At 40.9% G+C, this 14,067-nt stretch overlaps 1 protein-coding gene across 2 annotated transcripts in view; it reads left to right on the forward strand.

Moving 5' to 3' along the window:
- Positions 1–14,067, forward strand: part of ntrk3b (neurotrophic tyrosine kinase, receptor, type 3b) — a 298,902-nt gene that overhangs the window by 258,494 nt on the left and 26,341 nt on the right. For both annotated transcript variants that reach the window (XM_032560214.1, XM_032560215.1), the window contains 2 exons: positions 2,897–3,069; positions 6,825–7,068. In XM_032560214.1, coding sequence (XP_032416105.1) covers positions 2,897–3,069; positions 6,825–7,068 — 417 coding nt within the window. The remainder of the gene's footprint in view (positions 1–2,896; positions 3,070–6,824; positions 7,069–14,067) is intronic.

The raw sequence follows: 14,067 nt of genomic DNA on the forward strand, positions 1-14,067 counted from the left end.
CAAGCACCGCGCTGAAATAGTGGCGCACATACAAGTAAATGCATTTCCATCCTGAGGTCATTCCATCTGTGATGATGTTAGCAGCAGGCTGGGAAAACAGGACTCAAGGCTGAGGAGATCAGAAGTGGCAACTGTGTATTTTCCTGCTGCTGATGAAGTGTCAAGAGTCTTTTTTTCTCTCTCTCTCTCTCTCTCTCTCTCTCTCTCCAGGAGAGAGACCGCAATAAGGCTTATAGCTGTTATTTATTTCTCTTTTCTCATATTGGAGGCTTTACCTGACATCCCATCAAGAGTTGGCATTTTATGTGCTCTGCACCCGAAAGGCAGGTTCAAGGCACCTCTGTGCTTCATCTTATTACCAATCAGATCAGGTTGTTTTGTGTGCAGCTCCCGCAGCTCCACCTTTCCTTCCAGAACATTACAGCCACAGTGATTGTTGACCTCATTGCTACAATATGTACAAGACGTTGAAGAGGGTAGAAAATGACAGCTGCTATAACGCTAGATTATAGAGGCAATGCTTTACGACGAGGCAAGGCTAGCTTTTGTAACGTGTCGATGTAGCTGTGTGTAAGCTAGAGACAAAAAAAACAACAACATTCTGTCCATAGTAGCATGAATACGGTGCAAAACTAGAACATGTTGATGCATTTCGCCCTCTCGTTCATGGTGTTTTTCAGTGGGAGAAGCTCGGGAAAATCTCTCTTGAGCTCTCTTTTGGGCTTATACGGTAGCCTGCGGGAGGAAGATTGTGTTCTTATGTGCTTTCAAACGTAACCACTCTGAACGAGTTGCTAAACAATGCCATTTTCTATTATTCACAGCTCCGTTTAGTGGGAAGTAAGTCGAACGGTGCCACACAGCTGCTGGAAGAGTTTAAGGGAGGGGCAAGAGTTTAAGTCTGTGTTTGAAAGCAGTTGCTGAAAGGGGTGTTTGGCATGCTTTTAAGGCTCAGATAAGTGTTGTAAAATGTGTGTATGTATATTTAAAGGTATGCAATGTTGCGCTTTCGGTTGACAAAGCCTACGGTCTTCGGTTGTGAACTGGGGAATCTCTATGGAGATTAACCCCTGCCTGCCAGAGGGCTACATGTACCACACCGTCCTGTCAACTAGATAGGAAAACCAGAAAACAACTGGACTTTAAAAAGTAGAATAAGTAAAGCTTGTCTGGATCTGTGGCACCCTAAAAGCCATATGTCACCAAACTATAAAAGAAATCATATTTAACATTTAGTTATTTACTAAAAATAAAGAGTTTGACTTCTTGTAAATAGTAATAATAATAATAAATGAAAGGTGCTAGAGTTGAACAACAAGGCAGGACAAATGCTGTGTATACAGAGCCTATTTACCATTTCATTTACATTTCACTGCTGGATACATAAAATTATCAACAGTGAACAGCTGCTGTATAAACAGACACTAAAGGTGCATTTCCCTCCGCCTACATAGCAGGCAACATTGACTACATGTTATTTAAATTGAGCTTAAAGATAACCGATCTGCGTTTTGTTTTGCTTTTTCTCATTTTAAACATGAAAAGAAATCAAACTGTATTCCAGGGAAAATTAAATAGCCACTCTTTGTGTGTTTTTTTGTTTTTCCATATTGGTTCCTAAAAAGAAAAATCGGTTTGAAATTCTGCGATGTGGAAACAAAATTTATGTGAAGATGTTATGAATCCCAAGTGTGGCCAACAGATCGAAGATTTCTTCTTCCAAAATAGTCGTTTTGATCAATGGACAAAAAATCTGTTGTTTTGCTGCAGATCAAATAACAGTAGGGTGAGCCATACTGATATAGCCTGGTAAAAAAAAAAAATTGAATTTTTAGGAGAGTTGTGAAATTAGGGGAGCTGAGAAATTGCACAAGCATAAAGATTTAAGTGGGTTTTACAAAGGCTTGATGGTGACGGTTGAACAATTGGGTCAGAAAAGAAATGGCCTGGTTTGATAGATCATGTCTTCCTCCACGTCCATTACGTCGACAGACAGACGTAATGTGAATTATGTAGATGAGGGAACGCAGCACCAGGATGGAGGTAGTGGCAGTGTGATGGCTTGAATAATTTTCTGCTGGAAAAGAAATTTGTGCGGTGTCATGCTTGTGGATATGACTTTCACTCAAGACAATCTATCTAAGCATTGTTCTACTTTAGCATTGTTGTACAATTTTTCACGAAACAAATACATCATGAAAAATCCAGTCAAGCATCTTTAGGATGTTCTGCTTAAACAACCAGCTCACAACCTGGTGACATTCACCCAGAGAGTCTGGGCCTTCTGCTACTGAGAAACGGTTGTTTGCTGGAAACATAGATACTGTTGAAGTTTAAAATGTTGACAAATTGCCAGTGTTTGGCGTCGACGAATGCAACGCACCAGTCCCGCGCGATGAAGCTTGCCGGAAACACACACGTTGTAATTCAACATCCAATTGTAACCAGGAATACTGAGTACTGTAGTTATGTGATTCAGAGATGATCACCTGAAACCTAATAAATGATCTTCACTTGTTTATTGCACTTTAACTAAACTGTGACTTTGCAAAGATCAGAACTGAAGAACGAAAAACAACTGGAGAGCTGACCTAGTGGCTTGCAAAAAAAAACAACAAAAAAACAAACTGTGCTTGTGTTGTCTTTCTAGATTTGCTATCTTACAAACATCTGTTTGTCAGGCTTCCTCTGAGTCACTTGAGAATAAAATAAAGCTTTCAGTATAATTATCCAATGATTTTGACAAATCCGAACACAAACAGATTAAACACACTCATCAAACAAGACGTCTACAAACACCTCTTGCAGGCGAAATGTTTCAAAGAAACTGGTACTGTTTTCCCTAGAGACATGCAAGACAAGTCATTCATATAAATCCTTTCATTTCCCCCTTCAGACACTCAAAGATCCCAACCTGTCAGCCAGGAAGGACTTCCAACGGGAAGCGGAGCTGCTCACCAACCTGCAGCACGACCACATCGTCAAGTTCTACGGAGTGTGCGTGGACGGAGACCCGCTCATCATGGTGTTCGAATACATGAAGCATGGAGACCTGAATAAATTCCTAAGGTCAGTGTTTCACTAAATGTGCATGGAAATACATGTCTGAGGTATGTTTTTCCATGAGTAGCCAAAACTTTTACTCAGGCAAGAGTAGCACCACTTCAATATGTTTTTACTCAAGTAAATGTAAAAAGTAGCCATCCAAGAAATTACTACAGTAAAGATTGATAAGGTATTTGGTAAAAATGTTTCTCATGTAATTGATCAAACATCAATTAATCAGTATTTTAAAATCACGTCATAAGATGGACCAAAATATAAAGTTATGTGGAAATATTGGTATTTCAAATATCAACATGAAAGCAGTGCATATGAATAGAATTACAAAATAACAAAATCAGGCCAAAAAAATGTTGTTCAGAAACATTTCTTTCAGTATGTAAAGATTTTGAAACTTTAACAAACACTGCAGGTGTGACACCAAAAGAGTAGCAATAAGTCATAATGGAATTACTCAAGTATAAGAGGAAAGTGGAACACAGTCAAAATATTCCTGAAAGTAAATTTTTTCCAAAAAGTAACTCATGTAAATGTAACTAAGCAAATGTAACTTGTGACAACCAAACTCTGCACTCGGTGCTTATCATTACTGAACTGAAGGTGGCCGGTTCTGTTTTCAAACCACAGACAGAGAGACTTCATGTTCTTTCTGTCCCCTCTCAGGACATTGGTCCCAAATATACAGTCAGCTGCAAAGCAATAGATGAAATGGCTAGACCAAAATGCTAAAGGGGTTTGTGGCAAGAAAATAGCTTTTCACACACCCAGTCTGACTAGGTTTTAGCTATTTCACAAGCAATGATGGTCGACGTGCCAACATGCAAAGGGCTATGTGGAAAACTAACACCACATGTCAACCTGGATCCATTAAGCTCATTGTGAAACACAGCGCTGGTGGTGTTGTCAGAGTTGGGGGGGGGGGGGGGGAGAGTTTCACCTACCCAGTTTCTGAACTACATTTTGTTGGTCTGTCACATAAAATCCTAATATTGAAGTCTGTGCTTGTAATTTGACAAAACATGAACAAGTTCAAGGAATGTGAATTCCTTACAAGGCACAAAGCATTTTTAGGCATTTTTTAACAGAAATCCAAGAAAACTCAAAGTCCTGCCGGTGCTAAAATGTCCAGCCCCCTTCAGGACTGTTGACGTCCATACAGACACGGCCCGGCGCCTTTTTTGTCAGGCTGCACTGAGGGAAACGACCTCCGATAAGCTCCAACAAAAGCGACACGACGGCGCTATGGCAAGCGCTTTGGTAATGGGAGGCTTGACTGGAGCTGATGTCAGCGCGCTCGAGAGGAGTGAGAGATAGAAGCGTGCTATTTCAAGTGCGATGACAGCGGCTGCAGCTGTGTGTATGCTTTTGTGTGTGTGTGTGTGTGGTCTTTCTTGTTTTTAAATCTTGAGCGGTGGATGAAAAGATGACATGTTATGATTGAGTGCGAGAGTGCCTCGCACGCGCACGCGCGCGCGCGCGGACTCAAGAGTGCGTGAAGATTTTCAGTCGGGAAATCATTCCTGAAATGAAAGGCAATGTCGCGAGTGATGAAATTCTTTCATCCAAGGTGCAAGACAGCGTTGATTCTTCATCTACCGGGCCTTTTGGTCACGTTTAAAAGATGTGATGTGCACTAGATCAATGGGAATGAATCAGATCAGATGTTCGGGTCTCACTCAACCTTCAGATGAATTGAGGGCAGCCTGCGTCCAATCAGACGCTGCTGCATATGGAGGAAGGGGTAAAAAAGAAAGAAAGAGCAACGCCATAAAAGCGCCCCCTCTAATTCCCCTTAACCATCACACCTAAAGCAAAGAGCACAGAATGGCACTAAAATTCCAAAATGGAGATTGAAAGCCAGGCTGACAGAGCGGAAGAGCATCAGCCTTTCCTGTGCGGCGCCCGCTCGGTAATCACGCTGACAAGAAGCTGATGGGAACAGCGGGGACACTTCACAGGAAATGAGTTCTTCACTGTCACCCAGAAACCTGCACTCAGCCTGTTCTGGTAAACGCACGGCAGGTGGATGAGATTCCACAGACCTCGTTTCGAGTCCCTGACGTGTCGGGCGAAGTCAAAAGTTTTGCTTTTCCGAAGCTCAAATTACAGCCACAGAATTAATCGGAGCGGTGCAGGCACAGAACAGTTTATCAGTGCAATTAAAGCCGGCCGAGCGCTTGCAGGTTCAAGTTAATTTGCTCACATTTCTCTCATTTTTCTCTTTATTATGCTAATTCCTCTGAACACGCAGAATGGGACATGAATGTGTTGTGGATAAGGCTTTATTAATGCGGCTGTGGGTTACTGTGTTAAAGGGCGGTCTGTCAAGCCGAGCACACACTTAGACGTCTGCATCCGGCTATGACACTCTTAAAGCTGAATTAACACGGTCCAACGTGTCTTTCATAAGCAATGATGTGTACGGTTATGTTTTAGTTAGCATAGAGCTACTGCAGCACTACCTGTTGTGGTGTGGACGGTACCTTTTAAAAGATATTCGTCTCCCTTAAATGTATCATGTATGAATTTGCCATATGACCACAAATTCCAGTGTATTTTTTGCCATTGGACAATAACTGGCCAATCTTGCGTAAATCAGCAAGATTGTTGAAAAAAACTGCTTTTCAACAGTTAAATGACTTCTTGGCAATAAGAAGTCACCAGACAAGCATGGATAAGCTATGAGCTATCCATGCTTGATGCATTTCAGTCCGATTTCAAAGAGTTCAATGACATCCACATAAATATGGACTATGGAAGAAGCACAGTGTTTGTTCTGTTATGTCTCAGCACAGTATTTGGCCCTGTTGACCACAACATATTATTGAAGTGAAGGGAGAGTTGTATTACATGAAAGGGTGAGTCTTGCCTGAAAAAAAACCCTGATATATTTGTATCAATAGGTAACATTTCCTTGAAGTGGACAAAAATTATATGTGGGGTACCCCAAGGTTCAACCCTGGGAACTCTCCTATTTAATGTCTACATGCTCCTACAAGCTCAGATTATAAAAGTCGCAAGATTAGTTACTATAACTATGCAGATTATACACACCAGGTGACTGTGAACCCGTTTAAGCACTGAGCAGATGCATAGAAAAGAAATCAATATGCAAATATCCTATGACTTTCTTCAGCTAACTGGCAATAAAACTGAAGTAACTGTTTGGACCTGAAGAGGAAGATCAAGAGCCAATGCACAGCTTTCAGGTATTACAGCTAGAAGCTAGTAATGAGGCCTGAAAACTGATGGACTCTGACCCGAACATTCAGACACACATAAAGGCAGCTACAAAATCGGCCTTTTACTACTTTGAGAACATTTCCGGGATTAAAAGAAACTGTCCAAACAAGATTATGAGAAACCCATCCAATCTTGTCCAGTTTAGTTGCTGCCTTTGATTAATAATAACTATTATTAATTCTGGTCTGGAGTTCCAACTTTTTAACACTTGCCTTTCTTTTGCCACTGAAGTGTAATGTATTTTTGCTTGTGTTGCTTTATTATGTAGCACGTGTAGTGATTTCTGCTACTTCCTATATTTTCCAAAAACACATTAACTCTACTGGTTATACCATTCCTAAATCTGAAAAAGGAGTAATAACAATTTTGTAAGGTGCTATATTTATGCAACGCTGAAGTACTTTCCTCCCTAATTCTTTACTGTTTAAAGTGGTTTATCCCAACAGGCCTCTAAAATTGACCAAAGGTCTCACATTTCCTCTTTACTGAATCAACCTGAATTGTTATTCCTAACTCAGAGCCCACGGCCCTGACGCCATGATCCTGGTGGACGGCCAGCCGCTGCAGTCCAATGGAGAGCTGGGCCTTTCCCAGATGCTGCACATCGCTACCCAGATCGCCTCAGGCATGGTCTACCTGGCCTCCCAGCACTTTGTTCACAGAGATCTGGCAACTCGCAACTGTCTGGTTGGAAACGGCCTTCTGGTCAAGATTGGAGACTTCGGCATGTCCAGGGATATCTACAGCAGCGACTACTACAGGGTGAGCTTCAGATGATGATGATGATGTTTTCGCCGACAACAAAATAAAACTATTTGAAGTACCATGGTGACTGAAACATTAGAGTTTCTGCCGTGGAGACGCCGTCAAACCCAATGTCCTTCAGCTGATAAAGTCCCATTCATTTTAATAAATGGAAGCTCTAAACTTGTGAACTAAATTTAGTTTAGTTCTCTTGGTCCCTAATTAGGCTCAAAGCAGCGCTACATCAGGCCTCTTGGGCTCCCAAATAAAAAGCTAACTCTTAATAGGTGGTAGCCGCTGCTCTGCTGTGCTTTGTTGTTTATATGTTTATGCTTCTAAATTTTTCCTCTTCTAAGAAGAGTTAGCAGCTCTCCCATCACCAGTTCAGCCTCGGGCCTTCTCGCCACACCTCTTGCATCCACGGTGGAGGATAGAGCGCGTTAACGGCGCGCTAGGAGACGAGCCTGCTGAGCCTGCAGCCTGACGCTTAGAGGCTTGTTTATATTGCTTGTGAATCGTGTCTCCTCTACTGTTTAACACGATTAGCAACTATGAATGCCTCAAACCAGGCGGCAAATGCTAGGCTGCTGATTTATTTATTTTTTGCATTTTTGCTGAGCAGATGATGGCTGCTGCAGATCTGGCTGCCTCAAATAGCTGGGCTTTGTAAAATGACTTTAGGGGCGCCTGATAGTGTTTTCCCAGCGTGACAGCTGGGCCCGTTTGGATGCTGCTTGGGGCATTGCCAGCCCTTATAGAGCACTTGCCTGCTGGGGGAGAAGAGCACCCCTGGACCCATAAAATGATTTGTTAGGAAATCTGAAGGCAGGTGGTTTCTGTGGCTAGCTCATAGCTTATCCATGCTTGCCGTCTGCGTGATTACTATATCACTTTCTTAAAAGCAGACAATTTGCTTAAGTTCTGAACGTGATGCAGCAGGAATCTGTGCGTCACGTTCAGCGCAGACTGAGGATCCAGAGAGAGTTTGGTTTCTGGTTGGAACGGGTTAGTTGTGCTCTTGTTGTCTGGTTCTGCAAAGGGAGGCAGATCGCAGTACTGCAGTGATGTTTAAAACCAACTACTCAAACTAAATCAGACATGAAAATATCGTAAACACACATGTAGTTTTGATTCACCGTTAAATTCCATATTTTACGTTTAAAAATGTTTTCTCAGCAGAATGGAATTTCATCACACGTCTAAAAGCAACTTTTTTTTTTTTTCTTTTCCATCTGTGCAAGTTAAGCCTAATGACATATTCATTTTTCAGGCATCCTCCTGTAAAGGCAATATTCAAAGCTTGTAATAGGTTTAGAATCAAATCTTGGTGAGGGAGGATGATTGGATGTTTGGACAGCAGCAGCTTCAGGTCAGTTTTTAATATGAACCATGGCTAATTGTTTGCCATCAGTCTTCTACGGTTGTTGCGCTGGTTCTTTGGATTAAAACAAAAATACACACATTGCTTTAGATCTGTTACAGGTCAGGTCTTTGTCGGTGTTTGCTGTTCTGCCATAAATAGAAACAATAAATGTGTCTAATACAATGAACTCATTATCAACTTACTGATAGTTATCCATTTGCTAATGATGGACTTATCTTCTGGTTAGCCATTGCCTAATAAGGTAACACTTAATGTCCTGCTGTTTTGATAATGTTGAATAAGTGGCTTGCTAATCATTAAATCTCAGTAAACAGAGAAGAGTTATTGATCATAACTCTTCTCTTATGAAGAGTTATTGATCATAACTCTTCTCTTATGAAGAGTTATTGATCATAACTCTTCTCTTTATTATAAAAAAAAATTGGCAGTTATTTCTTAATTAATTAGGTAAAATTTTCCAATAAGTCATACTTTAATATGGCAATAATTATTAATTTATCACAAACTGATGAACTTGATTCTTGATTACGGTAATTAGTTTCTGCTTTATAATAAGGGTTTCAAAAGGAACCAATTATGAACGAATCATGAACCTAACTAATTATACCTAACCAACTAATTAAGGGTTAGGTAATGACAAACTTTTTATCCTAAAAGCCTCATCATTAGCAAATTCTTAATGCGATGATACTTACTGGTTGCCTAATGATGAGCTGAACAGTCAAGAGGCCTAAAATTGGAGAATGCTTACTCAGTTTGTCAGTAGGACACCATAATAAAACATTTTCTAACGATGAGGCTTTGAAAGCAACGTCGCCACTTTATAAATGGTAAGTAAACAGAAAAACTAATGAAGGATTGATTGATCAGTTAGTTAGTTAATGGTTAACTAATAGTAGTAACGATGTTTGGTTCAACATTAGTCCCGTTTCACCAAAGTGCATTTCTGTGGAGCTTATCGGGAAGTGTTACTGTAATATCTGAAGGATCTTTAAATCTTTCCCCTCAGCTCCAGAGCTTGGAGCGTCTTAGTGATTACCACTGGGACTGGAGATGTATCTCCTAGATCGTTGAATAAAACAGCTGAATGCGTCTCCTTGTTTTGGCTGTAGAGCAGCTTATCTAATTGTGTCAGTCACAACTGAGTTAGCAGGCGGATACCGCTCACTTGGAAGACTGGATGAGCTGGCTGTTCCCATCTCACCAATTACAAGCACAATATACTGTACATAAAAGCGAATAAACTGAGACATTTTACCAAACGCAACAGAGCAAAAATGAGCTGCATGGTATTTTTTTCCCCATGTCATTACTGAAAATATAATATTTTAAGTAAGGAGTGCTGGTTTTCCTGGCACATTAGGAAGGTTCTGCTGCATGGTGCTACGTTTCAGTCCTCACACTGGTTTTACTCAGAAGCAGCAAGGCAGCAAGGGAACATGCCCTTGACTCCTGAGAGTCCCACTGATAGTTCAAGCTGTCTGTGCGATGGGAGGTGGACCGGTGGGAGGTGAAAAGGTTACGGTCCTCGTGTGCTCCTCACTGACAGATGAAAAGAAACAGCAGGATACGGGATGTGTAGCTGGACTCTGACCAGGATAACAGAGGGGGTTAGCTGTGAATCAGTATTCATCCTTTCAGCTGGAATTCATAAAAACAGGGTCAAGTGGCCAAAAATAAAAACAGTTCATGTTCAGTTCAAGAGTCTTTCCCCCCACCCAGCATTTTGGTCTGGGCTAAGAGTATCTGTTTCTTTAGGCCGACCCAGGGACATTTACAATGAAAGGTATGGAACACCATCTGAAGCTTCGGTGCTGAAACCTCCTGCTTATTGTTCGGATATAAATCTGAAATAAGTTCTGTGTCAAGACGGTAGAAAACACCCACATAGATACAGTATAGAAGAATTTAGGCATGGGAACAACAATGTGTCACCATTACTAATCTGGATCTGAGCAGTGTGTCGTACATGACTTCTTACGGCAATGATGTCTATCTTCACCTACATGGAGTTTCTATAACAAGCAACATTTTACAATACATTGCAATATTAAAAAATATTTAAGAAGCTGGTTCACGACTAGATAGTTACAACACTGAGCAGAGTGCCTGATGCTAAACTCTGATCCTAAAACCAGAGTGCTAATCTCAAATTAGCTACTCTACAGTCTTGGACTGGAGCAAGTTTCATCCCCAAGCTGAATGTCTGATGATAACCTGTGGTTTCTAGATCTTAAAAGTGACGCATAAAACTAAATGCTCCTGTTCTGGGTTGCTGGATAACAAGAGTAAAATCTAAACTTTGGTTGGTTCTCCATGTTTGATTCTTGTTCCTGGCTGCTCTTTATAAGTATAAAACTAGATGTTGACCCCAGTCATTCTGGATAGCGAAGTAGATGGTACTTTCTAAGTTTGCTCTAGATTTGTAAAGTATAAAGGCACATGTTTGTTCTCCATGTTTAATTCCTGTTCTAAGTAATAAACTAACAGAAGTTAGCACATATACAGTAGCACAAAGTCCCTGTCTTTCCCAAATGGAGAATTGGTTTATGTTGTGCATCTTCAGCTTTACCATTTGGCTGCGGGGTGTGAAATCAGGATGACCTGTTTGACTACAACAAAAAATGCTCTAATGCTCCATATATATCGTAAAATGCCACAAATTAATTAGTTTTATTAGGGCAGTTCAATTTTAACTCTAGGCAATTTTCTATGCTGTTGATAGCATCACTACCCATGCTATCCTCAGAGCCAACAGACCAGGTGCTCTGAACTGTGTTGAGTAACTATAAATAGCAGCATCCTGCCAGGGCTACAACTACCCTGGCGCTGACTATTCGTATGGAAGCTTATTGCCCTGTGGGACACCAGGAAACACTTTGCAGCACGAGGGAGCAACTTTGAGATAGAAATGAATATTGTCCTAAATCCCACCCATCTGTCGCATCCTTCTGCTCCACCTGCACTGTGTTGTTTAAAGAGAGACAACTCCAGACCTCAAGCAGACAGACGGCAGCTCTAACGGCTCTACATGTTTTTCTCCTCCCTCCCACTTACTCAAGACGCATTGGAAAAGTTTTCCTGAATTTTGAATTATACATGTTTGGGTATCTATAAATGTTGCTGAAAGCTCTAAAAGGCCCTGTCCATTGAAACTTGCATAGTTTTTATTTGTGTGTGTGTGTGTGGGCGTGTGCGCGTGTGTGTGTGTGTTTAACACACTGAGGATGTGCACCAACTCTGACAACCCAGAGCTCTCAGGTGTCACTAATAAAGCTATTATTTTCCTGTAGTGTAATGACAACGTATCTTTATATTGCACGTCCTCCTTCATACAGAGCAGTACATTGTGCAGTGCGGTAAGTTTGACAGCTAATTTTCTTCTGTCATTTTTCCTAAAATGCCTATTTAAATTCCCGCGGTCTCCATTGGCTGACTCGAACGAGAAGTCCAGGACAGCTGCTCCCTGATTTGTTACAATAATGAAGCGTATTTCTGTAATTTGTGTCAAATTTTGATCCCTGCAGTCTGACAGAAAGTTCAGGTCCCTCCATCAGGTAATTTGATTTTGCGAAGTCATGCTTATTTTACAGATTTCAGTGGGACCAGACTAAAAGGAAATGATGTTTAAAGTATTAAAGTGAGGTCATCGCACCAGGTGGCGTCAAAACTCCAGGAGTCCGTATGGGGAGCTCGTGTTCATCTGAGCCTATGCTGCCGCTCTGCCTACCAAAGTATTTAAGATCTTAAACTGGTTTTGTCTGGAAAAATACATAAGGATGCAAGTGAACGAACAGAAAACATTGATATTACAACCACAAATGTCAGTGTATTGAGATTTTATGCAATAGACCAATAAAAAGTGGAGCATAACTGTAAAATGAATGAAAAATAAATACATGGTTTTCAAACTTTTTTATAAACAAAACAAAAAAATGTAGAGCAACTAGTTTTTACTGCCATTATAGCTGCACACATACAGACTGAATTTTCCCCATTCTTAGCAAACTAACTCAAGTCCAATCAGATTGGACTGACTGCATCTGCGAACACCAGATTTCTAGTCTTGCTGCAGAATCTCGGGTCAGAACGCAAGTCATCCATAGTTCTGGTTGTCTGTTTAGGGTTGCTGTCTTGCTGGAAGTTGAACCAAAAGTGTTTTGCCGTCTATCGATACTCTCCACCTTTCAGTGAACTCTGACCAGCTTTCTTTCAACACTGGCTTTCTTCAGCCTTCACTTCCACATTTCTGGGGAGCATTTGCTCATATTTGCAATGGCTTGGTATGTTTGTCATCTTTTAATACATTTTTGAACAGTGCTCTTTGAGACGCTCTAATCTTAGAATATTGTTTTGTAACGCATCCCTGGTTTAAAACCTTCCCACAACTTTCTCCCAAAGCAGTCTGCTGCGTACCTTGGTCACTGAGATGAAAGGTGCATTCACACCAGCCCTGTTTAGTCTGCTTTAGTCAAACTTTAGTCCATTTGCCTAGAAAAGCCAGTTCTATTTACCCAGAACATTCTGGGTAAATAGAACCAAAACAAACACTAGAGTCTAAGACTGTAGGGAGAAATGACTCATGGTTATTTTATCAGTGACAAAGGAGAAAACGGACAACCGCTAAAGTCTGACGTTACTTCATTTTTGCTTACATTTTGTGTAGAAGGAAGTTGCGCTCTTGCCTTCTTCAGAGGTTTTTATGTTGTTTCCTTCCATGGTTCTAGGCTGCAGCGCCACCACAGGAGACGTGGGGAACAGGTTTTACAGTTAGTTTGGATCTTTTGACAGTAAAGTATGAAAGCAAACTCCAGCAGCTGAAAATGTAACAAATGGTGCAAGTTTGATCCCCAACCAGACCGACAGTCTGCCGGGCTGTCAGGTGTGAAAACACCCTTACATTACGCACTGCTGGACTTTTTCTTTATTATTTCTGTGACATCTGGAGGAAAATGGCTCCACAAATTTTAGACTTTAATTGGTAAAGAATTGTGGTTATAAATTGTACATGACAATATGGACACTATGGTTTTTACACGTCTTGTGATCATTTAAAATGGACCGAGGACTACTAAGCATACTAATAATCTCATAGCCAGTGGCCCACCTTCAAGGACTTGGTCTTTCCTTCTGATGCTGCCAAGAAACCTCACTTTCCTTTGAAGTAAAATGGTCCCCAGCGTTCTCTTGTCTTCAGGATCAAACAGACACTCCAGCACTGCATTATTTATCAAGACTGAGTTACTAGAAACCGTATTCAGTTTGAGCCTAATGAGTACACACACCATATTTACTACATCTGCAAGAGACTGTGAAAAAAAAAAATTAGACATTTAGGCTCTGTATTTGCTTTCTTGGCCTACCACAGATACGAGTGCTATCTCAGCAAGTTTAAGAAACATCTTTGCTTTCCAGTAAAAGCAGTCAAGGAGTCTGATTTCTGTCTGTGTATCTGGCTCTAATGATATAGTCATGATCTAGTTTGGAGAGGAAGAACACTGAAAAAGCTTGTGGGATGATAAATATAGAGGAAAAAAAAGAGATCCAAAATGGTTGCAGTCTTGCTTGTTACCCATGTAAAGAAAAACGAGATGCGATATTTAAAGGATTTGTTTGACTGAAAGAAAATCAAA

The sequence above is a fragment of the Xiphophorus hellerii genome, chromosome 4, assembly GCF_003331165.1.
Source record: "Xiphophorus hellerii strain 12219 chromosome 4, Xiphophorus_hellerii-4.1, whole genome shotgun sequence".
Classification (NCBI taxonomy): domain Eukaryota; kingdom Metazoa; phylum Chordata; class Actinopteri; order Cyprinodontiformes; family Poeciliidae; genus Xiphophorus; species Xiphophorus hellerii.